This window comes from Rhinoraja longicauda, chromosome 30 (genome assembly GCF_053455715.1).
Source record: "Rhinoraja longicauda isolate Sanriku21f chromosome 30, sRhiLon1.1, whole genome shotgun sequence".
Lineage (NCBI taxonomy): Eukaryota > Metazoa > Chordata > Chondrichthyes > Rajiformes > Arhynchobatidae > Rhinoraja > Rhinoraja longicauda.
The window spans coordinates 11,236,909-11,264,614 of record NC_135982.1 but is presented as its reverse complement, the minus strand read 5'-3'; the positions used below and the strand labels follow the sequence as shown (position 1 = coordinate 11,264,614).

General features: G+C 43.6%; 1 protein-coding gene across 2 annotated transcripts; it reads right to left on the bottom strand.

Moving 5' to 3' along the window:
- Nucleotides 1-122: 122 nt before the first annotated feature.
- Nucleotides 123-27,166, bottom strand: ppih (peptidylprolyl isomerase H (cyclophilin H)). Of its 2 annotated transcripts, none has more exons than XM_078424980.1 (9): nucleotides 26,692-27,166; nucleotides 13,016-13,080; nucleotides 12,668-12,691; nucleotides 10,633-10,677; nucleotides 7,540-7,582; nucleotides 5,587-5,679; nucleotides 5,359-5,446; nucleotides 2,558-2,598; nucleotides 123-721 (listed from the first exon to the last, which is right to left on the bottom strand). In XM_078424980.1, exons 1-9 carry the CDS (start codon nucleotides 26,782-26,784, stop codon nucleotides 653-655), a joined length of 561 nt encoding a protein of 186 aa, XP_078281106.1. In that variant the 5' UTR covers nucleotides 26,785-27,166; the 3' UTR covers nucleotides 123-652. The 2 variants fall into 2 exon arrangements, with proteins under 2 accessions (XP_078281106.1, XP_078281107.1); XM_078424981.1 differs by lacking the exon at nucleotides 26,692-27,166 and adding an exon at nucleotides 25,919-26,173.
- Nucleotides 27,167-27,706: the final 540 nt, after the last annotated feature.

Genomic DNA, 27,706 nt, shown 5'->3' with positions numbered 1-27,706 from the left:
GTGCTTGTCTTATATATGCAATTCAGACCACAACTTCACAAATAGCACTCCATGAAATGAAGCAGCCTGCACATTAGCATCAGTCACTTATCTTATATTATTATCAAATAATACTGCAGTCAAAAGTTGGAGTTTTTTAATTTATTTGTATTCAAAATACATACAATGTTTGCAAGAAACTGGTCGGATCTTAAAGTAAAAATTAAAGTGAAGCTTTAACAGTTAATTCGAATTGCTGTATGTCATCTTGATTTTATTAGGAAAACACATTTTTGACACTGGGAACAAACTCCTCCAAAAAAAAAATCTATACTGGAATTTGAAATCTTGGTCACTCAAAGGAGAATAAAACCAATATAATGATGGAGGAATGTCAATATGTGTCTGTATCCAATTCAAAATGGCGATTTCAGATCCAGCTGCTTACAAAATGATGAGGTTAAATAAAAATTGGGCATCAGGTAGTTACACCAAATTAATATGGTTTGAGCTAGCACGTACGTTGTTTTTCTGATTTGTTCAACATTTCAGAGGGAAAGCACCCATATAAAAACCTTCAAACAGCCAGGAACCAACATAAGACCAGTTTCTGCAAACACAAGGAGGTGTGGTCACACAGCAGAGACCCAGTGCCTTTCCTTGTCAGCTCACTCTACATCTCTCCACATTGTACAATCACCACAGGAAGTTTGGGTTTATTGCTGGGTCCGGAGGGAACGTTCTGCAGGCAGAAGATACAGGATGAGCAGATAATAAACACCCATTATCTCATAGAAGATAATCCTATAGCCTCATGGCCTAGTGGTCAATGTTTCACATTGGTGCATAAAGGAAAAGTATCTACAAAAAGTAGTCACAATGTGATGGAGTAACTCAGCGTGTCAGAATCTCTGGAGAACATGAATAGGTGATGTTTCGGGTCAGGACCCTTTTTCAACCTCGTCATCAGATGCAGCAGAGGACATGCGAACAATTAGTTAATTGAAAGACACAGCATGGAAATAGGCACTTCGACTATCGATCACCCGCTTACACTAGTTCTATGTTATCCCACTTCCTACATATTAGAGGCAATTTACGGAGACCAATTAACCTGAACGCCTTTGGGATTAATAGACCAAGACTGATGGAACTGGTGGCAGGAAGCATTCAGCAATGGACAGTGTGTCTGGTGCTGTAAGTCAGCGACTCTACCTCTGCACCATTATGCTGCCAGAGCTCCTTTCATTGAAAATTCGCAATGGGGATCTAAAGTTTGGGTGGAGGGGGCAAGGAGGCCGTGAGAGGGAGAGAAATGGATGAGTTCTACGTGGTGGACGACCCAATAGGTAGAGTTGCTTCTGATGGTGGAGCGGAGGGAATGATTAACTTTACACTTTGAGGATTGCTGTTGAGATTGACCAGAAATAAATAGTAAAACTGCCTATTAGCAAGATGTACACTTTATCATGGTCATTTTTACCGTTGTGAAGCTTAAAAACATTTAATCAAATAATTTTTAACATTTACCAAACTGCAGCCATTTTCAGAATTAGTAGAACACAGGACACACATCAAAACAAGATGAATAATTCACTGGTGAACCAGGGAAAGTGAGAACGGAGTCATGGATGCTTAAATGTTCTTCTGATGGAATCAGCGATTCAACGTTAACTGCAAAGGATTATCCTGCAGAGTAGTAGGGATTCACCGACAGTAGTTTAAGAAATACATGTTTAACTGCACAGTGCAGTTCAGGTCTCATTACAGAAGTAACAGCAAACACTACTATACAGAAGTCTGATCTAACATGATAGACTAGACTTTATTCCTTGAAGTGCAGAAGGCTGAGAGGGGATCTTATAAAGCTGCATTAAAGCATGAGGGGAATAGATAGGGTGAATGCATAGTCCTTTGCCCTGGGTTGGGGTATCAAGAACCAGAGAGTATGGTCTTAAGATGAATGGGGAGAGATTTAATAGGAACCCGAGGGCCAACATTTTGCCACAGAGGGTGGTGGGTACATGGCACAAGCTGCCAGGGGAAGTGGTTGCGGCAGGGACAATAATATAATTTAAGACATTTACACAGGTGCATGATTAGGAAAGGTTTAGAGGGAGATGAGCCAAACGCGGGCAAATACTCAGAGATTTGTGGGATGCAGAGGAATGTGTTGGGTTGTGCAAACCTCCATCCCATTCAAAATGTTATACCTCTGTCATGGGATTGGGCATGATCTAAATATTCACATCTGTGAATATTTATAAATATCTGTGAATTATTTATAAATAAATCCCAAGTTTGCCAGAGAGAGCACATCCTGTGGCATGTTTGCTGGATCTTCATTTACAGAAACGGAGAAGAATGATCATTTTAAACCACACTGCTCCCACCCACACTTTCCTCACTGGAAAACCCCTGGCATTTATTTTTAGCCGAAGCGAATGGGCGCATTAGACTCAAAGTAAAAACGTTTGGCCACGGACCGTACCAATGCACTGTTTGTATAGCAAACATTTAACTTAGCCACATTATTTGCTTCTCAGCTATAAATATATCAAGATGAATCATTACTAACCTCTATTTTTCTCATTACAAGCAATCCATCAATTATTTTACCTGGATAAAAAAAATAAAAAATAAAATTCTTTAAAGACTAAATAGATGGGGGAATTTAAATAGATTCTAAATGCATCGATTACAACTTTACAAGGAGGGCAAGGTTCACAGTGCAACGTTTCTGTAACAGCCCCGACATTTTTGCTTTTGCACTCTGCAAATTCCATCCCTGATCGTCAAACGTGAATTGAGTTCAACCCCCACGATGCCAAAGAACCATGTTCAAACTACTTACTCCCTCCCAAACACAGAGGCACAAAATGGTGACCAGTCACAGAATATCATCGACATGACGCTGATCACCGCTGATCAGCCCCAGTCAGTGAATCCCACCAAGGAATGCAATGTTAAAATGTACACGGATAAATTTAAATGCTAAAAACACATTTGTGGTATTGATTTACAATAGACAATAGACAATAGGTGCAGGAGGAGGCCATTCGGCCCTTCGAGCCAGCACCGCCATTCAATCTGATCATGGCTGATCATTCTCAATCAGTACCCCGTTCCTGCCTTCTCCCCATACCCCCTGACTCCGCTATCCTTAAGAGCTCTATCCAGCTCTCTCTTGAATGCATTCAGAGAATTGGCCTCCACTGCCTTCTGAGGCAGAGAATTCCACAGATTCACAACTCTATGACTGAAAAAGTTTTTCCCTCATCTCAGTTCTAAATGGCCTACCCCTTATTCTTACACTGTGGCCCCTGGTTCTGGACTCCCCCAACATTGGGAACATGTTTCCTGCCTCCAACGTGTCCAACCCCTTAATAATCTTATACGTTTCGATAAGATTTATTCGCTTGTTGTTCTGCGGGGAATGTCCGAACGCTGGCCCGTGATCACAAGTAAGAGTCAAACCTTAAGAAAATATGTTATACTTCCTCCCCGTGGTGTGAACAAACCAGCATTTTTTAAAGAGGGAAAATGTGATGAATGGCATCAGAATTTACACATAATTTGGAAATAGCAGCCATGGAATAGAGACACGAGGAACTGCAGATGCTGAAATCTTGAGCAAAACATGTTGCTGGAACAACTCAGCGGGTTAGGCACTATCTGGGAAGGGAAAAACCGGCAACGTTTTGGTCGAGACCCTTCTTCAGTGTAGATTAGTGTAATGATGTCACTCATGTTATGTGTCATGCTTTTGTAGTTACGCCCCTTTGGGCTTTGGAGTGACTGCTGTTTGCGTGACTCGAGTTAGTGTAAGTGCGACGTGCAGGCATAAGGTCATACCTGCTAAGTAGTTAATAAAGACTAAGGTTTACTAGTGAAATTAATGCAGCCAGCATGTCTTATCAAGCTTCTCCGGGTTTATCTCAGCTGCCAGTCCGGCCCTTCTTTGCTGTCCGAGATGAGCTCGTGCTGCAAGATGGCATTATTTTAAAAGGACACAAGGCCGTGGTTCCTGCCTCGCTGTACCACCGGTATTTTAACGCTGTCCATGCGGGACACCCGGGTGCTGAAGCCACTGTTTCACGGGCGAAAAGCATGTTTCACTGGCCTGGCATGGCTGAATACATCACCGAGAATGTGGCATCCTGCGCAGTGTGTAACAGTTTGGCCCCTCACCAACAAAAGCAGCCACTTCTTCCACATCCAGTACCTGAGCTCCCGTGGTCTACAGTCGCAGCTGACATATTTGATTGGCAGGGCAAACAATACCTGGTGCTCGTGGATTCTTATTCAGGATGGTTCGACATTGATTTTCTCAGCAGCCCCACTTCCAGCGGAGTGATTTCAAAGTTATCTCGCCACTTTTCAGTCCACGGATCCCCGGTCAAACTGCTAACTGACAACGGCAGTCAATTCACTAGCCAACAATTCAGGGAGTTCGCTGGACACTGGAATTTTCACCATATCACCAGCAGCCCCGAATATCCCCAGTCTAACGGGCTGGCTGAACGGGCTGTTAAAAGTGCTAAACAGCTCATGGAACGTTCGTACAGAGCAAAATCGGACATATTCCTGGATCTGCTTAACTTACGCAACATCTCCCGTGACCCCATCTTGGGTTCACCGGCTCAACGTTTATTGTCAAGGCAAACCCGTGCCACAGTGCCTGTAGCCAATCAAGCTTTAGTCCCACAAGTGTTTCCACCGGAGGAGGTTCAATCCAGGTTGCAACAGAAGCCGTACACCCTGATAGTAAACCTTAGTCTTTATTAACTACTTAGCAGGTATGACCTTATGCCTGCACGTCGCACTTACACTAACTCGAGTCACGCAAACAGCAGTCACTCCAAAGCCCAAAGGGGCGTAACTACAAAAGCATGACACATAACATGAGTGACATCATTACACTAATCTACATTCAGACTGATGGAGTAGGAGGAAAAAAAGCTGGAAAAGACTGGTGGCGCAGGACAAAGCCTGGCAAGGAATAGATGGATACAGGTGCAGGGGTTTATTTGGCAGATGGGTGGAGTAAATGACAAAGGTTAGAAATGAATTGGAGACATCCAAGAATAAATCCTGATGGGATTAAGGGCGTTCACAATTGCCCTCAAATGTGGCAGGACATGATGATCAGCATTCCCAGTCACAAGCCCTTCATGGATTTAATTAACAAGATATTGCTGTATTGTGTTGGAGAAAAACTGCAGATGCTGGTTTAAATCGAAGGTAGACACAAAATGCGGGAGTAACTCGGCGGGTCCGCTGAGTTACTCCAGCATTTTGTGTCTACCTTTGCTGCTCCATTGGTTCTAATCCATTGGACAACTGGAGCCATGGTTGTCATTGGAAAAGCTTTCTTACCGAAAACAACATGCTTCCCATCCAGCCAATCACATTTAGCACATGTAACAAAGAACTGGCAACCATTTGTATTTGGGCCACTGTTTGCCTGTTAGAAAACAGAAAAGTAGTTACTATAGAAATTAAATTGAACAGTTTATTAGATATTTTTAGATATTACATATCTAGTTTTAGATATATTGCACTGAAAGTTAGAAATGTTACGTAAGTAACATGGGGCGTTCTTACCATGGACAACAGGCCAGGGGCATTGTGCTTTAATTTAAAGTTTTCATCAGCAAATGGCCCTCTGTAGATGCTGCATACACCAGTTCCGTCTCCCTGTGGGCGAGATGTTGTCAGCATTACTTTGGTGTGCAGACAGAAAAATATGGCACCAACAAACACAAAAGAGGACACATGCATTCGTATAAAAATTAAATTAGTTACGTTTTAGAGATTTTAGTGGAAGAGAATGTCATGCGTATGTGAAGTGCTGAAACAGCATAATATGTACTTTGAGGATGAAAGTAAATAATTGTGTACAGGCAAACACACAGGAAGGATGTGAATGCACCAACAAAAGGGCAGAGGAGATTCCCATTCCTTCTCTCCCGAGATGCTGCCTGACCTGCTGAGTTACTGCAGCATTTTGTGAATAATTCACTAGGATGTTGCCTGGGATGGGATGATTCAGTTATGGTGAGAGACTGGATAAGCTGGGCTGGTTTTTCTTGGAGCAGAGGAAGCTGAAGGGAGGATATATAAGAAAATAACTGTAGATGCTGGTACAAATCGATTTATTCACAAAATGCTGGAGTAACTCAGCAGGTCAGACAGCATCTCGGGAGAGAAGGAATGGGCGACGTTTCGGGTCAAGACCCTTCTTCAGACTGATCTCGGGGGGCGGGACATAGCATAATAAAAAAAACTAAACTCTCGTCGAAGAGAGGAGGAGAACTTCTTCAAAGTGGACATACCTCAAAGAGAAATCGCAGTGGAGCAACAAGTAGTACAAGAAAATAACTGAAGGGAGGATCTGATATCAGAACATAAGCCATTCATAAGTAGTACAGGTAATATAAAGAGAAAAATACCAGGGTACAGAAATTGTGTTGCAGCATGATAGTGTTACAACTCCAGAGAAAACATCCTAGGTCCACAATGGGGTGCGTTGAAAGATTGGGACTACACCCTGTATTAGGGAGGACAGTCGTTGGAAAGCAGAGGGGAAGAGGCTGTTCCTGAATCTGATGGTAGGTGCTTTCAAGCTTTGGAATCTTCTGCTCGACAGGAGAAAAGAAAGAGGGAATGATCTGAATGAAAATTAAAATCTTGATTATGTTGGCTGCTTTTCCGAGGAAGCGTGGTGCAGATGGGGGGGAAGAGACACTGGGCTACATTCAGAACACTCTGGAATTTCTTGCGCTCTTGGGAGGAGCAGTTGCCAACTCATGCAGTGATGCAACCCATTAGGATGCTTGAGTCTGAAGAAGAATCTCGACTCGAAACGTCACCCATTCCTTCTCTCCAGAGATGCTGCCAGTCCTGCTGAGTTACTCCAGCATTTTGTGTCTACCTTCAAATTAAACCAGCATCTGCAGTTCAAGAAAATAACTGCAGATGCTGGTACAAATCGAAGGTATTTATTTCACAAAATGCTGGAGTAACTCAGCAGGTCAGGCAGCATCTCAGGCGAGAAGGAATGGGTGACGTTTTGGGTCGAGACCCTTCTTCAAACCAGCATCTGCAGTTCGTTCTTACACAGGATGCTTTCTATGAGGCATCTACAGAAGAACAGTGTGCCTCTGTTGTACCAAAACTCGTACGCCCCCCTCTTCAATAGTAAAGCACTGCAGCATGTCAGAGGAGACAAACCAAACATGAAGATATTCATAGAAATAAAAACAAAATTCTTTGGCACTGTTTTCACACAACGGGCAGGACCTTGAACGGAAAGCACTTCTCTTTAGTCCCTTTCTTTAAACTGATAGTTGCTGGTTCAGTTGATTCAGAATTAAATTATACAGACCACATCCAAAATTTAATTTCACCTGATTTACTAATCTCATGAGACAGCAGATAGAATATTTGAAATGATACAATGAAAAGGAAAAAGCAAATCTCTTTGATGGGAGTGGGCAATTAAATGCAATACTTGACGCATAAGAAAAAGATGGCTATCGCTTGAGTACTACTCACATTTACAAAGTCCCCTCCTTGTATCATGAAATCCTTTATTACTCTGGAAAAAAAAAGAGAATTGCTTGAATGAAGAAAAACAATGATTCAAGAATACTTTACATGCACTGTGACAAATACCCATAAATGTAGTCAAAATGTAATCTAATGTTGCTAAAGAAAATAAGTGCAAATGCTCGAAATAAAACAAAAAACTCAGCCAATCAGTTTTGGTACCTGTTCTCAGTAAAATGTTTCAGGTGGAAAGAATTAGAGACCTGAACAGAACAAAGGGAGCATAAATGAAATAAAGAAAAGCCCCCCTCCCCCCTTAAATCTCTTTGCCTCTACAGCTTTCTCGCCCCTTTTATGACTTTAGAAAAGCACTTCCATTTAGCTTGTTTTCCTCTGGGTCCATGAACTGCCTTTATTGCTGCATTAAAGTTAAATGAATACAAGTTGTTGAAAAGGAATAATCTGTTACGCACTTAGACGAAAAACAGTTAAATGCCTAAAGCAACACAGGCTTTAGGTGAGAGGAAAGAGCACGATTAAAAAGGAATGAAAAGCACATTTTAAAAGTTAATCCACATCTTTAGCTTTTCTTTACCCTCAGCCTCTACACCTGCTTTTCTTTATAAAATATTCATCTATGATTATTTCAAGTCTGACAAAGGGCGACACCTGGAACATTGGCCGCATTAGTGCCCTCACTGACATCCTTTTGACCATCTGCAAAATGTTCTGATTCTGACAAAATAGTTCTGTACATCACAATTTTACAACAGAAATATTTGAAATTAATAGAGACACATATTCTTAAACAGAATATTCTTAATTTATAAGCCAAGGGAGAATTTCCTACATAATTGAAGTAGGGCAGAGCACAAAGGTTCATTTGCTGTTATCTCCCAAACAACAAAGTACCATTCAAAGTCTGTTCTCCAATATTCTATTTACTTTGTTATAAAATATATCTTCTATTACTTCAGTGGTATGCAAGAGACTGCTAATGCTAGAATCTTAAGCAAAACACACAGTCTCCAATATTCTATTTACTTTGTTATAAAATATATCTTCTATTACTTCAGAGGGATACAAGAGACTGCTAATGCTAGGATCTTAAGCAAAACACACAGTACTGGGGAACTCAGCAATTCTTTTTCACATAGAGAGTGTTGGGTGCCTGGAACGTGCTGCCAGGACTGGTGGTGGAGGCAGATACAATCGTGGCGCTGAGGCTTTTTAGATAGGTATGCTGAGAATGAAGGGATGTGAATGATGTGCAGGCTGATGAGATTAGTTTATCTTGGCATTATATTCGGCAGAGGCATTGTCGGCTGGGGGCCTGTTCCTCTGCTATACCTTTCTAAGTGCTATGTTCACAAGTGCATTTATTTCACTTGGCTTTAAATATAACAATGGAGAGGCTTTGGAGAGGGTGCAGAAGTTTACCAGAATGCTGCCTGGATCGAGGGTATTAGCTATGAGGGAGAGGATGGACAAAACTGAGATTGTTTTCTCTGGAACACCAAAGGCTGTATAGTAGTATATAAAATTATGAGAGGAAGAGATAGCTTCTTGACTGACTACCTTTTCTCCCAAGGTGGAAATGTCAAAGACTAGATGGCAGAACTTGAAGGTGAGAAGCCTAAAATTGGAAGATGTGCAACCAGAGTGGTGGGTGCCTGGAATGTGCTGCCATGGTGGTGGTGGTGGAGGCAGATAAATAGTTGCATTCAAGAAGTTTTTACAAAATGTAGGAATGGGGGGGGGGGGGATGTGAATCATGTGCAAACAGAAGAGATTAGTTTAACTTGGCATTATGTTCAGCACAGACATTGTGGGCTGAAGGGCCTACTCCTGTGCTGTACCGTTCTATGTCTCAACAACTCATGAGGTAGGGAGTTATACATTCTCATCGTGTGCCTGGTAAAGAAGTTTATTCCGATTTCTCTATTGGATTTCTTGGTAGTTATATTTTCCTCATGGAAACATTTTGCGTCAGTCAAAATCTTTCACACTGACCAAGAGTTCTGTAGGCTCAGCCCAGTGAAAATTATAAAATCCCCTGCCTTCTCATCCTTTTTCTAAATTTTCTAAATTTTTCTAAATTTTCTTTTCTGTATTAATTTTAATTTATATGCTGAAATTGTAATTTTTTTTTGAACAATCCGTAGGCATTGCCACTTTCATTTCACTGCACATCGTGTATGTGTATGTGACAAATAAACTTGACTTATCTTGACTTGTCAAATAGATTGAACCTCACAGCTCTGGTATGATCCTTGTAGATTCTTTCTACAACCGTTCCAATGCCTTTTTCTCTGCTATGTTAAATAATGCTAACCATGTCAGAGGAGGACATTCTCGAATCCAAGATGGATGCCAGGGAGTAATTCCATCAGTCACATTCCCTTTCTCTACACCCATTCAACTTTATGTCTTTCAACTACCCTTTTATTCATTTGCCATTAAGAGGCAAGTTAGAGGCCACTTAATTTATCAGCACATGTTGGGATGTGGTAGAAAAATGGAGCAGCCAAGGGAAATCCACGTGGCGATAGAGGACATACAACATCTATATAGGCAGCATGCAATGTTTGGATTGGACCCAGTTTGCTGAAGCTGCAAGACAATAACTGCTGCACTAGCTTGTGTCCAGAATCGCACACGGTGTTCACAGTCCAAAGTTTGCATGGTGTTATAAGGAAGAACCAGTGTCAAAAGTTCTTAATTAAGCCCAGAGTTCTGCAATATTTACCTAATTTTATTTCGGGCCAAGTTTAGTTTAGTTTAGAGATACAGCGCGGAAACAGGCCCTACGGTCCACCGAGTCCGCACCGACCAGCGATTCCCGCGCATTAACACTATCCTACACACACTAGGGACAATTTACAATTATACCATGTATTCAAACCCAAGCCAATTAACCTACAAACCTGTACCTCGTTGGAGTGTGGGTGGAAACCGAAGTTCTCAGAGAAAACCCACTCAGGTCACGGAGAGAACGTACAAACTCCATACAGGCAGCACCCATAGTCGGGATTGAACCCGGGTCTCCGGCGCTGCAAGGCAGCAACTCTACCGCTGGGATTTAAAGTCACATCATACCTGTGGAATAGACTCCCTTTGTAACCAATAGGAACACCATCCTTCCTGTTGAAACAATCAAAGTAAAAATCACTTTTATTGAAAAGGAGTTGATATATTCAAGGTTCTTGAAACTAGCATGGTGTTAATGTTCAATCTATGAGGCCAATTTAATTTCATGTAATTCCAATCCAAAATTATTGATGGCTGACCATAGGCCACAAAATAAACACACTTAACAGAAGAGATGCAGTTAGCCAAATCACTTTATGAAGATCTGCTAATTACTGGTATATTGCCCATAGCAAGGGGGTGAATATGAAATCTCACAATTACATCCATGACAGTGGGATTTCTTCATTATTGGTTGCTGATCTGCATGAGATTAAGAATAAGTAATGTGCAGGGAAGGTTTTTTTTTTACACAGAATGTTGGGTGCCTGAAACAAATTGCCATGGATGGTGGCGGAGGCAGATACACTATAGTGGCAAGCAAGACGCTTTGATCTGGGCACATGGATACGAGGGGAATGCAGGCCGAGGATATTATTTTAACTTGGCATCATGCTCAACGTGGACATTGTGGGACAACGGGTATGTCTCTGTTTATTGTTCCAAGAGAGCAGGGAAATTAAGATTTAAGTGGTGGCTTCCAATGCTACTGGGGCATAATAGACTCAGTGAAGTAAACGTGTTCAATCTTGTTCTTGTACATAGTGATCTGCGCTCTATAATACGGTGATTTGTCAACTGATTTCATCATTGCAACTTATTTCAGCAACTTTTACTGTGGGTGGGAGATGGCAATGGGAGAACCCAGCAGGCAGTGAAGAAAGCCAATGGAATGTTGGCCTTCATAACAAGAGGAGTTGAGTATAGGAACAAAGAGGTCCTTCTACAGTTGTACCGGGCCCTGGTGAGACCGCACCTGGAGTACTGTGTGCAGTTTTGATCTCCAAATTTGAGGAAGGATATTCTTGCTATGGAGGGCGTGCAGCGTAGGTTCACTAGGTTAATTCCCGGAATGGCGGGACTGTCGTATGTTGAAAGGCTGGAGAGATTGGGCTTGTATACACTGGAATTTAGAAGGATGAGGGGGGATCTTATTGAAACATATAAGATAATTAGGGGATTGGACACATTAGAGGCAGGAAACATGTTCCCAATGTTGGGGGAGTCCAGAACAAGGGGCCACAGTTTAAGGATAAGGGGTAGGCCATTTAGAACGGAGATGAGGAAGAACTTTTTCAGTCAGAGAGTGGTGAAGGTGTGGAATTCTCTGCCTCAGAAGGCAGTGGAGGCCAGTTCGTTGGATGATTTCAAGAGAGAGCTGGATAGAGCTCTTAAGGATAGCGGAGTGAGGGGGTATGGGGAGAAGGCAGGAACGGGGTACTGATTGAGAGTGATCAGCCATGATCGCATTGAATGGCGGTGCTGGCTCGAAGGGCTGAATGGCCTACTCCTGCACCTATTGTCTATTGTCTATTGTCTAAAATACACAAAGTGCTGGAGAAACACGGCTGGTCAGGCAGCATCTTTGGAGAATGTGGATAGGTTACGTATATTTTTTCAGAAGGGTCCCGACCCGAAACGACACCTATCCATTTTCTCCAGAGATGCTGCTTGACCCACTGAGTTAGTCCAGCACTTTGTGTCTTTTGTTGTAAACCAGCATCTGCAGTACCTTGTTTCTAACCAAGATTAATCAGCTGGTCTTAACTGCTGACCGATTCCTTCTTAAAAGCACGTTACAAGATCTTTATAGTCGAGAGCAGAACTCAGTAATTAGGTTTCACCAAAGTGAAAACGAGGCACAATGAATTATTTCAGGAAAGTGAGTGAGATAATGCACATGTAACCGCTGAGTCTTTAGTCCACTGAAGAAGATAATATCTAGCCACTTCTCACCACTGATGTAAAGGGGAAAAGTGCAGTTCAGATACTGGTACCACTGGGTAAACTGGATCACGGGCTGGTACAGATAGTTCCCAAATTCTGGTGGGAGCATCAAACCGATACCAAAGACTATATATATGCAACAAAGACATGCACTGACCTGAATTCTCCAGTGCAGAATTGTCTAAATAGAGAAAAAAATAATTAGCAATGATTTAAAGTCATTTTAAAGAACAAGTTAAATACAGATCAAAGGTATCACAAAATGCTGGAGTAACTCAGCGGGCCAAGCAGCATCTCAGGAGAGAAGGAATGCATGACATTTCGGGTCGAGACCCTTCTACAGACTGAAGGGTCTTGACCCGAAACGTCACCCATTCCTTATCTCCTGAGATGCTGCCTGACCCACTGAGTTACTCCAGCATTTTGTGATACCTTCGATTTGTACCAGCATCTGCAGTTATTTTCCGACACGTTAGATACAGAGGTTAATTTAACAGTGTCTCACCTGACGTTCTCTGCTATCCTGGGTACAGTATCAGCATATAGTTCAATCTTCATCCGGCCTACATCCTATTACAGAAACAAAGGGTTCATTTGTACAATTTTATAACACAGTTACAATCTTTTCCAAGGAGGTTTGTCGAGTTTTGAAATAGTAACAGCTACTAAAGGATCCATGATATCACCTTGTGGCTGTCAGCTCAAGCAAACTTTGACGTGAAAATTGAGGACTGTATTAAGATATGTTACACTGGAAAATGTTAATGTGCAAAGGAATTTGGATGACTTTATGCAATGTTTTTTGAAATTAAACATGCAAGTGTACACGATGTTAAGATGACACTTATGCCAGGCTTCATTGCAAGAGATTTTGAACACCAGAGCAAGATTGGCTTACTGGAGGTGAAACTCGGAATTGTGCATGAAATTTTAGATCTCCTCAGCTAGAAACGAGTGAGGGAGTGCAAAAACTGATTCCTGGAACAGCAGGACAGTTGTACGAGGAAAGAAGGGGCTGACTTGGCCCATATTCATTAACGTACTGAAAAATGACAGGAGGTTTCGTTGAAATTTGCTAATATTTGACTGGCACTGTTGATGCATCCCCATCTTCCTGGAACCAATGGAAGCAGAACACGTGGCTAGATGGAGGATACGTTGAGAAGCTCATAGGACGATGAATGCACCATTCTGGAATTTCTTACTACAGAAACTGCAAGGGACAAGGGCCAAGTTACTGCATACATGTAAAGAGGATAATGATAAATCTCTTGGCACAATAGGCATCACGGGGAAGGGGAGACTTCAGGAAAAGGCATTGCAGTAGAGAATGAACCATGCTCATGAACCATAAGAACGAATGGTGGGGCATGCTTAAAGAGCCAAATAGACTACGCTTGTTCCTATTTTTCTATATTTCTCTGAATAATCTAAAGCACAAAGCAGTGAAATTCTTGCACCAGGATAAACTGTGAAAATCTCCTCAAGAGGCACCTCACACTCAGTGCCTTATTACTGGTATAACATAGAAAAGTACAGCACAAGGTACAGGCCCTTCGGCACACAATGTATGTGCCGAACATGATGCCAAAATTACCCAATGTCGCTGCGTGCACATGATCTATATCCATCCATTCATGTACACTACTTGACACAATAACACAGGAAAGATATGAGTACACTGGAGAGGCCACTAATGTTTGTCAGAAACATGAAGTTTTAGCCACGAGGAAAGAATGGGACTATTTTAGTTGGAACAGAGGGGACCAAGGGAAAAATTGAGGTATCAGCATTTATAAACAACCTAGAGAGAGTAACTAGGATGACTTATTTCCCTTAACTAAACAATCTAACACCAGGGAGAAAGATTTAAAGTACTTGGTAGGAGGATTAGAAGAGAAACGAGGGCAAGCATTTCATCCCAGAGGCTCGCTAATTAATTTATTGCATCGTATGGGAGGCGCATTCCCAATCTCGTTGTACCCCTGTACAATGACAATAAAGATATATTGTATTGTATGGAGTCGGACAATAGAACAATCAAATTCTTACTTGCTGCAGCTTATCAGCCACATTAACACAACAAATAAATATACAATCTATAATACAATAAATGAACAATTAGTAATTATCTGGTTACTTAGTGTTACATTATTTATTAATTGTATTATTGCTTACAATATGTTTATTTGCTGTGTTCTTGCATTAATTGCCCAGTGTACTCGTATCTTTCCCGTATTATTGTGGCAAGTGCTGTATGGGAATGAAGGGATATAGATCATGTGTAGGCAGATGAGATTAGTTTATTTTGGCATCATGTTCAGCACACACACACACAGCAGCAGCAGCAAGTAAGAATTTCATTGTTCCGTTGCCATGCACTCGACAATTAAACACTCTTGACTACGAACCGGAAGGTTGATAGAAGCAGAAACTCTCACTGCATTTAAATAATGCCTACAAGCGTACTTCAAGATCTATGACTTGCAGGGTTCAAGTGCAGGGCAGATCTAACGTGACTGGCACAGATACGAAACATTAAATAGCCTCCTTCTACATCATACTTTTTCTACCATTCTCACCATACATTGTGATGGGCAGTCTGCATCACTTTATAATTCCTGCACTGTGCACTACACACTGTTGTTATAGAATCATGTAGCATGGAAACAGGCCCTTCAGCCCAACTTGCCTTTGCCGACCAAGATGCTCCATCTACACTGTTCCCACCTGCTCATGTTTGGCCCTTATCACCCATAAACCTTTCCTATCCATTACCTGTCCAAAGTATAGTTACAGGTAGTAAAAGGTCTTTCCCTTAGACCGTCTCAATATATTTGTCTAACAACTCACTAAAGAGGCTATACGAATTTAAAAAAAAAATCTTTTTTCGCAACCAAGCAAACGACACAAGGCTATCCTGAACTAGCAGTTCAAAATCATCTCTGGGGGGTTATGGCAGTAAAATGCTACCAAAGCATTTTTTTTGAAGCAACAAACAATCTGCTGGAGGAACTCAGTTATGCGAGAAGCATCGGGATAAGGAATTGACGACATTTCGGTTCAAAACCTGCATCGGGACTGGTCGAGCTCTCGTGTTAAAACCCTGCAACTTAACTCCAAGCCCTTTTGAACTCAGATTGAAATGAAGAATGAATTTACATTGCCTGCCTCCCCCCCCCCCCCCCCCCCCCCAAGGAATCAAGTCAAATGTAAAAAAATCAAATATTTATGAGGACCCAGATTCACATCTCTCCAAATTGTGATGTTAAAAGATTTGTCTGAGGTCTTCCCTGAAAGTTTGATGGATTTGCACCATCTCCTAAAATATTGACAATTCCCTAGGACTGATGTTTAAATTCCCAGAACATGAAAATCATGGATGAGAAAGTGTATAGATAATACCCATCATCCAAGAATTCAAAGTACTTCTGCTCCGCTTTTTATATTCACTTAAATCCTCAACAAAAGAACTGTCAAATTCTTAAACCTCGATTTATTCAACCCCATCACTACCCTACAATCTCCCTAAAAAATACCCCAATCTAGTATTTTTTCACACAAGTTTACAGATAACGAGAAGCTTCAAATCAATGGTTAGAGAAAGACTTATGAAACTATTACATAACGTGGTTTAAAGTTGGATGAGATTATTAACCCATGCCCCCTCCACTTGGTATTTGTTTTGAGTTATTCCACCTTCCCATCAATATAAAGGGCAGTCTCTTCTAGCAATTATCCTAATTAGATCAATAAAATGTTCTCCTGACTATTTGACCACATTGATTCTTCTAAATCACTTAATATTCAATCAACCAACTAATTGGATCAATCAATAAATAAAGGACCATTAAATAAAGTAAAGAAATGTGACTGTTCATTTACTGGACACTTAGTAATATGAAAACTGTGACTTAATTGAAGGATGTGCATACTTTTCAAACACTGGCTTATTAAATTATTTCCAATTAAAATTATTGTGGATTCAAAATGAGGGCAAAAATTAAATCTGCAGAACCGATATTGTTCAAATTCAAATTATAAAAACTGAGGCAGCGTACTTGGGGCCCATTAAATGCTCATTCAACTGTCAAGTTTTATGATTTTTTAAATCTCATTTATCAACAGTAACTGTTACAGACTGAAGTCGTATGAAAACACACAACATTCCAAACAGTTGAAACCAGCACAGACACGAAAAACTGAAGATGCTGGAATCTTGAGCAAAACACAAAGTGCTGGAGGAACTCGGCATCCGTGGAGAGAAAGGACAGGTGCCATTTTGGGTCAGGACCCTTCCCTTAGAAATGGCACTGAATAATGCTTGAACTATCTGAATGAACACAATGAAATGATTAAACACTAGTGAATATATAGTTCATTAATATAATTAGTTATAAAATCTAGACAAATGCATAGCCCAAACCTTTGAGTAAATCCTGCCCTTTAAAATATTTGATGATATTTAAGTTCAGGTAATGCAGCTGGTCCTCACCCTCAATAACTTTTCCTTTCACTCCTTTCACTTTCTCCAACATATAAATGTAGGCATAGGTGCTTGCATGGGCCCCAGCTATGCTTACTTTTTTGTTGGTTACATCGAACAGATCTGGCACGATTCCTTCACATCAACAATTGCATCGGGCCAACGTCCTGGAGCCGTGCAAAACACGTTTTTTTGGTCAATTTCAACTTCCACCCTACACCTCAAATTCACCTGGACTGTCTCTGGCACCACTCTCCCCTTTCTTGATCTCTGTCTCAATCACAAGGGACAGACTATCAAATGATATCTACAATAAACCTACCGACTCCCAGTTATCTGGACTATAGTTTAGTCTAGTTTATTGTCACATGTACCGAGGTACACTGAAAGGTTTCCTCCCATCCTGGCTCTAGCAAAGAAGCCATTCCCTTACTCCTAATTCCTCCATCTCCGCCGCATTTGCTCTCAAGACGAGGCTTCCATTCTGGGATAGCCGAGATATCCACATTCCTTAAATAGTAAACAGTAAAAGATTACAGTGAACGTTGTATGCTCCTGCTGTCATAGATGGACCCCTCACCCACGTCCCCTCTGCGTCCCATAGTATTGCTCTCATTCCCCGCACCCCCAGGCGGAACTAGGATAGAGTTGGGAGGTGGTGCGATTTCACCTCACCAGCCTACCTATCCAACACATCATCCTCCGACATTTCCATCACCTCCAACATGATCCCACCATCACACCTACCCATCCCCACGCCTTTCCGCCATTGTCCGCAATTCCTTGGTTCACTCATTCCTTCCCACACAACCCACCCCTTCCCCGGGTACTTTGCCCTGCAAATGCTGGAGATTTAACACCTGACCCTATATATCTCCTCCCTCACCACCATCCACGGACTCAAGCAGTCTTTCCAGACGAGACAGGGCTCACGTGCACCTCCTCTAACCTGATCTACTGTATCTGGTAATCCTGTATATCGCCAAGACCAAACATTAACTTGCACCCATTTCTCCCCTCTTCCACCCTTTCCGCTAGTCTCACAATTTGCAACTCCTCCATTCTTTTGTCAGCCTCTGTCTTTTCATCTCTAGCCTTTGACCACCTTTTGCATATCAACCCCCCACCGTCCCGGCTCACCTGAATCAACCTATTCCCTGCCAGGCTTTGTCCTGCCTCTCCTCACTTTCAACTTTCTTCCACCTGCCCCTACAATCTGGCTGAAGCCGGGTCCCGACCAAAAACGTCACCTATCCATGTGCTCCAAAAATGTTGCCTAATCCACTGAGTTACTCCAGTACCTTGTGTCTTATTTTGCAAACCAGCGTCTGCAGTTTCTTGGTAATCTTACTCCTAAAATGCTGAAGATCTATTTCAGGAAAAGGACATAAACTAAGAAAGGCCTCACTTAACCAAGTACAGCCTTGACGTCTTTAAATTTTCCAGTTTCTGACCGTATTGGAGAAACCCTCAAAGTTCATAAAGCAGTGTTCCTCCTCACTGCTAATGTTAAATTTTTAGCAGCACTAAATTTTAATGTCACTTATTTGTTTTCTATATAATTGGCTTTCACCATTAGCAAAGGATTGATTTTTAAAATATGCTGTTAGCATGTTTGGGCCCATTACTGTTTGTCATCTATATCAATGATTTGGATGAGAACATACAGGGCAAGATTAGCAAGTTTGCAGATGATACAAAAGTGGGTGGTTTTGCAGATATTGAAGATGGTTATGAAAGGTTGCAGCACGATCTTGATCGATTGGCCAAGTGGGCTGAGGAATGGTTGATGGAATTTAATACAGAGAAATGTGAGGTGTTGCATTTTGGGAAGTCTCACATGGGCAGGACCGACACAGTAAATAGTAGGGCTCTGCGGAGAGTTGTACAGCAGAGGGATCTTGGAGTGCAGGTGCATGGTTCCTTGAAGGTGGAGTCGCAGGTCAATAAGGTGGTCAAAAAGGCTTTTGGCACATTGGCTTTCATCAGTCAGAGTATTTAGTATAGAAGTTGGGAGGTCATGTTGCGGTTGCACAAGACGTTGGTGAGGCCACATTTAGAATATTGTGTTCAGTTCTGGGCACCATGTTATAGCAAAGGTGTTGTCAAGCTGGAAAGAGAAGATTTATGAGGATGTTGCCAGGACTCGAGGGTCTGAGCTATAGGGAGAAGTTGAGCAGGCTGGAACTGCATTCCTTGGAGCGCAGGAGGGTGATAGGTGATCTTTTTCAAAGTAAAATCATGAGGAATAGATCGGGAAGATGCACAGAGACTCTTGCCCAGAGTCGGTGAATCGAGGTACCAGAGGACATAAGTTTAAGGAGAAGGGGGAAAAGATTTAATAGAAATCTGAAGGGTAACTTTTTCACACAAAGGGTAGTGGGTGTATGGTACAAGTTTCCAGTGGAGACAGGGACTATCCCAATGTTTAACAAACCGTTAGACAAGTACATGGATAGGATAGGTTTGGAGGGATATGACCAAACGCAGGCAGGTGGGACTAGTGCAGCTGGGACATGTTGGCCGGTGTGGGCGTTGGGCTGGAGGGGCCTGTTTCCACATTGTATCTCTATGACTGAGTGGCAGACACATTAACTAATTAGTAAAAAATGAAATTTAATGTTTGCAGAAATTCTTAAGAAAGCAATGCACCAGTCCCAGCATTAATGTGATTTCCCTGAGAGTAAGAGTACTACAGCACAGAAACAAAGCATGCAAACAATGTACTTGCTGATCATAAAGTTCCAATACTAATCTGATTTACCACCACTTGGTTTTCTACTACTTGGTGATTCAAGTGCTTGTCTCAATACTATGTTGATGCGAGAGGCTCTGCCTCCACCACCCAGACAAGCAGTTCCACATTTCAACCATCCTCTGGGTGAAAATAAATCTTCCTCAGATCCCCTCAATAAGTCCTACCCTTACTGTAAACTATGCATTCTGAAAATGCTCCAATTATCTACTCTCCTCATAATTTTCTACTTTCTACTTCTTCTTATCGTGTCCACACATGCTAGATATTGTGTTTCAGCCAAAACTGAACACAATTAGCAATATCATTGTTCTACTTAGAACGGAAGAGCCAGGAACAAGCCCTTTGGCAATGTCCGTGCCGAATATATGCTGATAAACTAAACTCCTCTGCTTGTTTGCAATCCATAACCATCCATTCCCTGCATATCCACGTGCCTATCCGAAAGCTACTATTGTATCCACCTCCACCACCACCCCTAGCAGCGTGTTCCAGGTACCCACTGCTCACACAAAATACTTGTCTTCTCCACTCCAAGAAATATAAAAACAGACTGAGTTTCTCCCCATTATTAATGTTCTCCAAATTGTAGAGGATGATCTATTGAATCTGCTGACTGGGGTTAGCAGTTGAAGTCAAAGGAAGCCTATCCTTCCTCTGATGTAAGGAAATAGAGTGAGGAGAAATACAGGAAACAGATCATGTGTGGATAAGGAGCCCTCCATTTATGATAGCGTGAAAATACATTTGTGGGGAAAAACAGTAAATATTAGAAACGCCGGTTTGAAAGGCACCAGTAATGGGACAATTGTAAAGACTGGAAAAGTGGGATGGATTCCTCAGAGAGAGGGAGGAAGTGTGAACAGGGTTGCTGTGATAGTCGATCTTCTCTGAGGGTCGCCACCTTGTCGTGGTGGAGAATCTTGATTTGCTCATGTCAAAAAGTCTATTCATCACAGCCTTGACTGTACTCAACAACTGAGCATCACCAGCCCTATGAAAAAGAACAAGTTAATAATATACATCTCTCTGGATAGAGACATTTCTCCCAAATGCCTGACCCCTTTTGACTGCGCTCCCAGATTGCAGTCTCTTCAGTCAAGGAAATAGTCTGCCAGCATCTAGAAAAGACACAAAATTCTGGAGTAACTCAGCAGGTCAGGCAACATTGAAGAATATGGATAGGTGGCATTTCAGGTCAAGGCCTTCCTTCAGACTGATTGGGGAAGGGGGGGGGGGGGGGGGGGGGGGAGGAAGCTGGATGAGAGAAGGGGAAGGACAAAGTGTGCCAAGTAATAGGTGGATAGAGGTGAAGGGGGAGGGGGATTTGGTTGGACAAAGGCTAGAGATGAAAAGACAAACTATGGGACAAAAGGATTGGAAAGTTACAAGTTGTGAATCCGGTGGAAGGAATGCAGGTGGAGCCAGTATATGTGCTATCAGTCCCTCTCAGAACATTGAATGTCTCACTCCAATAAAACTTCAGTGAGTTTTGGGCAGTTTTAATCATGCTTCCCCAATAGGATGAACATCAAAAAACTGTAAATGCTAGAAAACTTAAATAAAAAAGGTAAAAACTGTTTCTTTTGCCACAGATGTTGCTTGTTTCCAGAATTTTCTGCTTCTGACTGTAGGACAATCCCGTTAGAGGAATGGAAAATTGAAGATGGGGAGATGGTGGTAAAGTGATAACAGTTAACCGACATGGTGGGCTGAAGGGTCTGTTCCTGTGCTGTACTATTACATGTTAAGTGTAACCTTACCCACTAGATGTTATGGTTTGTTGAGCTTCTGATAAAATGAAGTTGCATTGTTAATGGAATAAAAGCAGTCTTGATCCAGTTTAATACACAGCTTTCCTGAGTATCTCAGTAAGTACACTCATATAAAGCCATCGAGTAGGATCTGTCTTCAGCTCTAGAAAAGCTGCCCATTGAAAATTAGTTTTCTCACTAAGCCCGCTTTTCAAAGGCACCCGATGAGTTTGCAACTTTGGCAAGCTAAAGTTGCACAGTTGGGTTCAAGTGTGAAATATGGACAAAGCCAAAATATTTAATTATATTTTCTCCTGGCAAGTAGATGATGCTGGCTTAGTCAGATTTAAAGCCTATCTGCATGATGCCAGAAGGGTTGACAGCTAGTTTTCCTTTTGAGGCAGTGATGGTTTCTGTAGCTGATGAGATAGAATTGATGCAGACTAAATTAAAAGGCACTGATATGGCAACCAAGACCAAGGCTTTCAGGAAATGTAAATACACAGCACCAACCAAAAAGACATAGAAAGTGGTAGTAAACTGGGATTAGCATAGATATCTGATGGCCAGCATGGACATGGTGGGCTGAACTGCCTTTTCCTGTGCTGTATAACTCCATTGGAATAACAACAATGGACCAAATTATTATAGCCAATTGCCTTTTCTTCATAAATGGACCAAATACTTAGCATTCTCATCTTGTTTTACATCACAGCAAGCAGACTAAGGTACTAACAAATAGCAACTCACTGAACTGTTTCTAATGTTAGTTAGTTAACATTTGGAGTAGTGTAAGCTCTGATCGAGAGTCAAGGCAAAGGCGTGAGGGTTGAAAATCCTCCTTCAGCGCAGCAAATTTATTTGATTTTGTAAGAAAGGCAGAGGGTACAAAAAAGTTTCATAAAGAGCCAACAGATTGGAGCCATTGATCATCTGGGTCTCTTTTTCCCTTGAAAGTTAGCAGAGGGCTGTATAAATTGTTCCTTTTTGGACTAGATGAAGGCGAATAGATATGTTCCCCTGGATTGAAGTTCGAGATTTTTTTAAATATTATTGAGCTGTTCTATATTAATATCCTGGACTGGAGAAGGATCCTGACCTTTCATCACCTTTCCATTTCCTCCACAGATGCTGCCTGACAAGGTGAACTCCTCCAGCTGTTTTGCTTGTGGAAGAATTATGTTTAGTATAAAGATTGACAGTCAATCTTGATATTTTGTCCTGGATGGTGTTGAACATCTTGAACATTGCTGAGCTGTCTTGCAGCCCAGTGGAGAACATTCCACCATATTCCCATTTTGTGCCTTCTTTTTACAATGGAAAAAGCTTTCTGTGTGTTAAGATTTTAAAATTTCCCACAGAATACCCAGTCCCTAATCTGCTCTTCTGAAGCCACAGTATTATGATGAGCCCCACCATACATGCCAACAGCATGGGCTTTCTGGTGACAAACCTGCCAAACATCCTTAAGCAACACAGGAAACTTCACAAGAAAAAATGATAGCGGAATCCATGAAGGGAAAGATGTAGGGCAGATGGAAACAGACAGGTCAGAAAATTAAACGCTGGATAGTCAGCAGGGAGTCAGGAGGGGAAAGAGTATGACAATAGGTGATGGAGGGGAGGGGTGTTGAAGCAGTGATATGGTAGTCATACAACATGGAAACAGGTCCTTTTCCCCCAACATTGTTTGTGAGTGGGTACATTCAGAGGCACTCCAGTGTATATAGGTACTTTATTAGCAGATCATTGGCAGTACAGATGCTGGCTACCGTTACCTCCAGCTCTCAGGATAGTCTCCTAACTAACACCAGGATAACGCAGTACAAAACCCGGCATGGATTATGGACCGGTTGTACAACAGTAAAACCAGACATGGATCTACATCCCCCTTCTTAAGCATAAGCCCCCAAACTAGATAAGAGTATATAAAGCCACTACAATACGAAAAGAAACTACAGCCGACCGACATCCTAATATAAGGGATGAAAACAGCAACTACGATAAACGCTAAGCAGAGGAGGATACAAATTGAGTAAGATAAATGGAAGGGAACGGTAAGGACTGTAATTAATCAGAGTCCATAATAAGTGTCTAGCCACAGTAAGAAGGGTCTCGACCCGAAACGTCACCCATTCCTTCTCTCCCGAGATGCTGCCTGACCTGCTGAGTTACTCCAGCATTTTGTGAATAAATCGATTGGTACTTGGGATTGGGCTTACAGACCCTTCCTGCATGAGTACGATACAGGCCCTCCGCCGTACCCATTGTAGGTGGCAGCACCGTAGGTGGTGGTTCAAACGGCACTGGTCTCGCAACAGCCTTTTGCACAAGAGACTGCACCGGTGACGTCACGGGTGACTGTATAGGCGATTTTATGGCTGATTCCATCACCGGCACCAGCGATTCCTTTGTTGGTATAAAGACCAGCTTGTGGTCTGCCGACGCCTGGCCTCCATCGGTCTGTAACCTGCCATCTGCGACCTCCGTGTAGCCATGCGGACGCGGCTGAGATGGCACTGGCTCATTCACCGGTAGAAGGTGTTTTCTGTTCCGCCGGTAGGTTCCTCCTTCCGATTGGACAAGATAGGACCGTGGCTCCTGGCAGGTCCCACTAACTACGCCCAGACGATCATGACCCTTCTGGGTCTGCAGCCGGACCATCTGACCCTCCGACAGAGGCTGGAGAGGATGGCTAGACCTGTCGTAATACGCCTTCTGGATCTGCCGTTTATGTTGCAGCTGAGCCTGAACAGATTGGGGCTCGTGAACACGGGGCTGCAGCAGGTGTCTTGCAACAGGAAGGGTGGTACGAGTTTGTCTGGACATCAAACGTTGGGCCGGCGAACCCAACACCGGGTCACGTGAAACGTTACGGAGATTGAGGAGGTCCAGGAATACATTGGACCCGGCTCTTCTGAATCTCTCCATTACCTATTTGGCATTACGGACAGCCCTCTCGGCTAGCCCGTTTGACTGTGGATACTCCGGGCTGCTGGTGATGTGTTTAAAATCCCAGCGCGTAGCAAAGTCCTTGAAACACTGACTGGTAAATTGACCAGCATTATCCGACATGAGGGTGTGAGGAGACCCATGGACCGAGAAATGTCTTGCCAGTTTTTGAATTATTGCCGCTGAGGAAATTGTGCGGAGCAAATCGATCTCAAACCGCCCGGAATAGGAATCCACCAGGACCAGATATTGATTGCCACGCCACTCAAAAATGTCAGTGGCCACAGAGGACCAGGGTAAATCAGGAACCGGGTGCAGCAAAAGCGGTTCCCTTTGTTGATGTGGGGCCAACTGTTACATACTGCACATGATTGCACTCTCTGGTGCACGTAGTCAGACATAGTAGGCCAGAAAAACATACTTTTCACTCGCTGAACGGTTGCCTCAGAGCCAGGGTGGCCCCTATGTATTGCATCGAAGTGCTGCTGCCGTAGTGAGGCAGGGATCACCGCTTTGTGGCCTTTCATAATGACCCCGTTATCGATAACCAGCTCATCTCTAACGGGGAACTACGGCTGTACAGAGAGTGGTAACATATGCAACTTGCCCGGCCAACCGTGTCGAATGACGGACACGAGCGACTGCAAAGTGTCATCCTCCGCCGTGTGTGCCACTAACATGTCCAGACAAGGGGAGATGATCGACCATCATTACGTCAAAACAATCCTTCTCGGCAGCATGCTCGTTATAGATCTTCCAGGGCGCATGGGACAGGGTTTCAGCCAGGTGCATGTCCCTGCCGGGTTTGTAAATTAGTGTCATGTCGTATTTTTGGAGACGCAGCAGCACCCGTTGCAGTCTCACCGGGTCTCGGCAGGTGTGGTAACTGCACCAGCCGTATCCAGCACAGCCTCAGCATAAACAAATAGTTTCGCCCGACGGATTGCTTCCAAACTTGCTAGATTGAGGAGAATGGATGCTTGTACGCGGGGAGTCTTGTCGTGGTGTGCAGCAGCCATGAATACATCGTAATCCTCCTCGAAGGTGCGCCAACGTTCACCGATGTTGCCGTCGAAGACAAGTGGTTCAGGCTTCCGAAAAGATTCAGCCATGGTTAGAGACGTCAAAAGTCCTGAGGTGACTCAAAAAGTTAAATTACGGCCACTTCTGACATCATGTTTGTGAGTGGGTACATTCAGAGGTACTCCGGCGTATACAAGTCCTTTATTAGCAGATCATTGGCAGTACAGATGTTGGCTACCGTTACCTCCAGCCTTCAGGATAGTCTCCTAACTAACACCAGGATAACGCAGCACAAAACAGCATTATGGACCGGATGCACAACAGTAAAACCAGACATGGATCTACAAACATGTCCATGCAGACCTCGATGAATATTCAATCTAGTCGCATGAATGAATGGAAACAAAAATGGGAGGAGGGGGGAATCAGAAGTGTTACCTGAACTTCAATAGGCAATGGTCGGAGATAGCAAACATGTGGAATATCGTTACGTGTTAGGAGCACATAGTAAGATATCTTTAAGAGTATTGTAGATCAGTTCATGAGAGGGATGGCGCGGATCTCAGTCGTACAGTTAGTTCTCTCGCACCTGCAGCAACTCTCCAGCCAGCCGGGACCGAGCTGGGGGAACCCGCTCCCTAGTGCCCAGGGCAGGGGACCCGCAGCCCGGCTCCGTCTTCACTCCCACCCCGAGGACTGGGCCCACCCGCCGCACAACCGGACCAGAGCCGGTCCCTTCCCCTCCCCTCTCCTCGGACCGGGTCCCTCCCCGTTACCAACCCCGGGCCTAGCCGGGTCCCTCACCGTCCCCACGCCTCCCCATCCCGGGCCTGGCCGGGTCCCTCACCGTCCCCACGCCTCCCCATCCCGGGCCTGGCCGGGTCCTTTCTCCCCACCCAAGGCCTGGTTAGTTCTTTCACCGTCCCGTCCCGTCCCATCCCCTCTTCCCCCATCCCGGGGGCTGGCTGAGTCCCTCACCGTCCCCACGCCTCCCCGCTCTCCACCCCGGGCCTGGCCGGGTCCCCTCACCGTCCCCACCCTGGGCCTGGCCGGGTCCCCTCACCGTCCCCACCCTGGGCCTGGCCGGGTCCCCTCACCGTCCCCACCCCGGGCCTGGCCGGGTCCCCTCACCGTCCCCACCCTGGGCCTGGCCTTCTCCCCATTCCCCATTCCCCACCCCGAGCTTGCACAGGCCGGGCCCCGCTCCTCACCTGGCCGCCGATGGTGACGTCGAAGAACACGACAGGGTTGTTGGGATTGAATGGCGGCGACGCCGCCATGCCGGACGAGGGGGTCGGTTTCATCTCCGACTCCGACTCCGCTCCGCCTGGGCTGATGGACAAGTGGAGCAGCGGCCTAAGCGCCGCCTCCCTGGGACTGCCCTCAGCCTGGGGCAACTTGTCTCATCACAGACAGACAGACACTAAATGCTGGAGTAACAGGTAGCGTCTCTGGAGAGAAGGAATGGGTGATATTTCGGGTCGAGACCCTTCTTCAGACTGAGAGTCAGGGGAGAGGGAGACAATGAAGTAAAGTGTGAAAAGGAAAGACATTATCATAACATGAGTATAAGAAAATAACTGCAGATGCTGGTACAAATCATAAGGTATTTATTCAGACTGAAGAAGGGTCTCGACCCGAAACGTCACCCATTCCTTCTCTCCCGAGATGCTGCCTGAACCTGCTGAGTTAATCCAGCATTTTGTGAATAAACACATTATCATAACATGAGGCTGTTCGTCGTATTTCAACATTCAACAGCACCTCCTATTTCGCTGGGGCAGCTGTCACCCCAGCGGTATGACTATTGACGTCTCTAACCAAGTATCCGTTGCTTTCCCTCTCTCTCCATCCCTCTCCCTTCCTAGATCACCGACCAATCTGACTGTCATAGAAACAGAAAATAGGTGCAGGAGGAGGCCATTTGGCCCTTCGAGCCAGCACCACCATTCAATGTGATCATGGCTGATTATCTACAATCAGTAACCTGTGCCTGCCTTCTCCCCATATCCCTTGATTCCACTAGCCCCTAGAGCTCTGATTAAATGTAATGGAAGGAACTGCAGATGCTGGTTTAAACCGAAGCTAGACACTAAAAGCTGGAGTAACTCAGCGGGACAGGCAGCATCTCTGGAGCGAAGGAATGTGTCTATCTTCTGATTAAATGTTATCTCTGTATGCTTCGCTGTCCCCTTCTTCTAGCTAACAATGAGCTATTCTCTATTT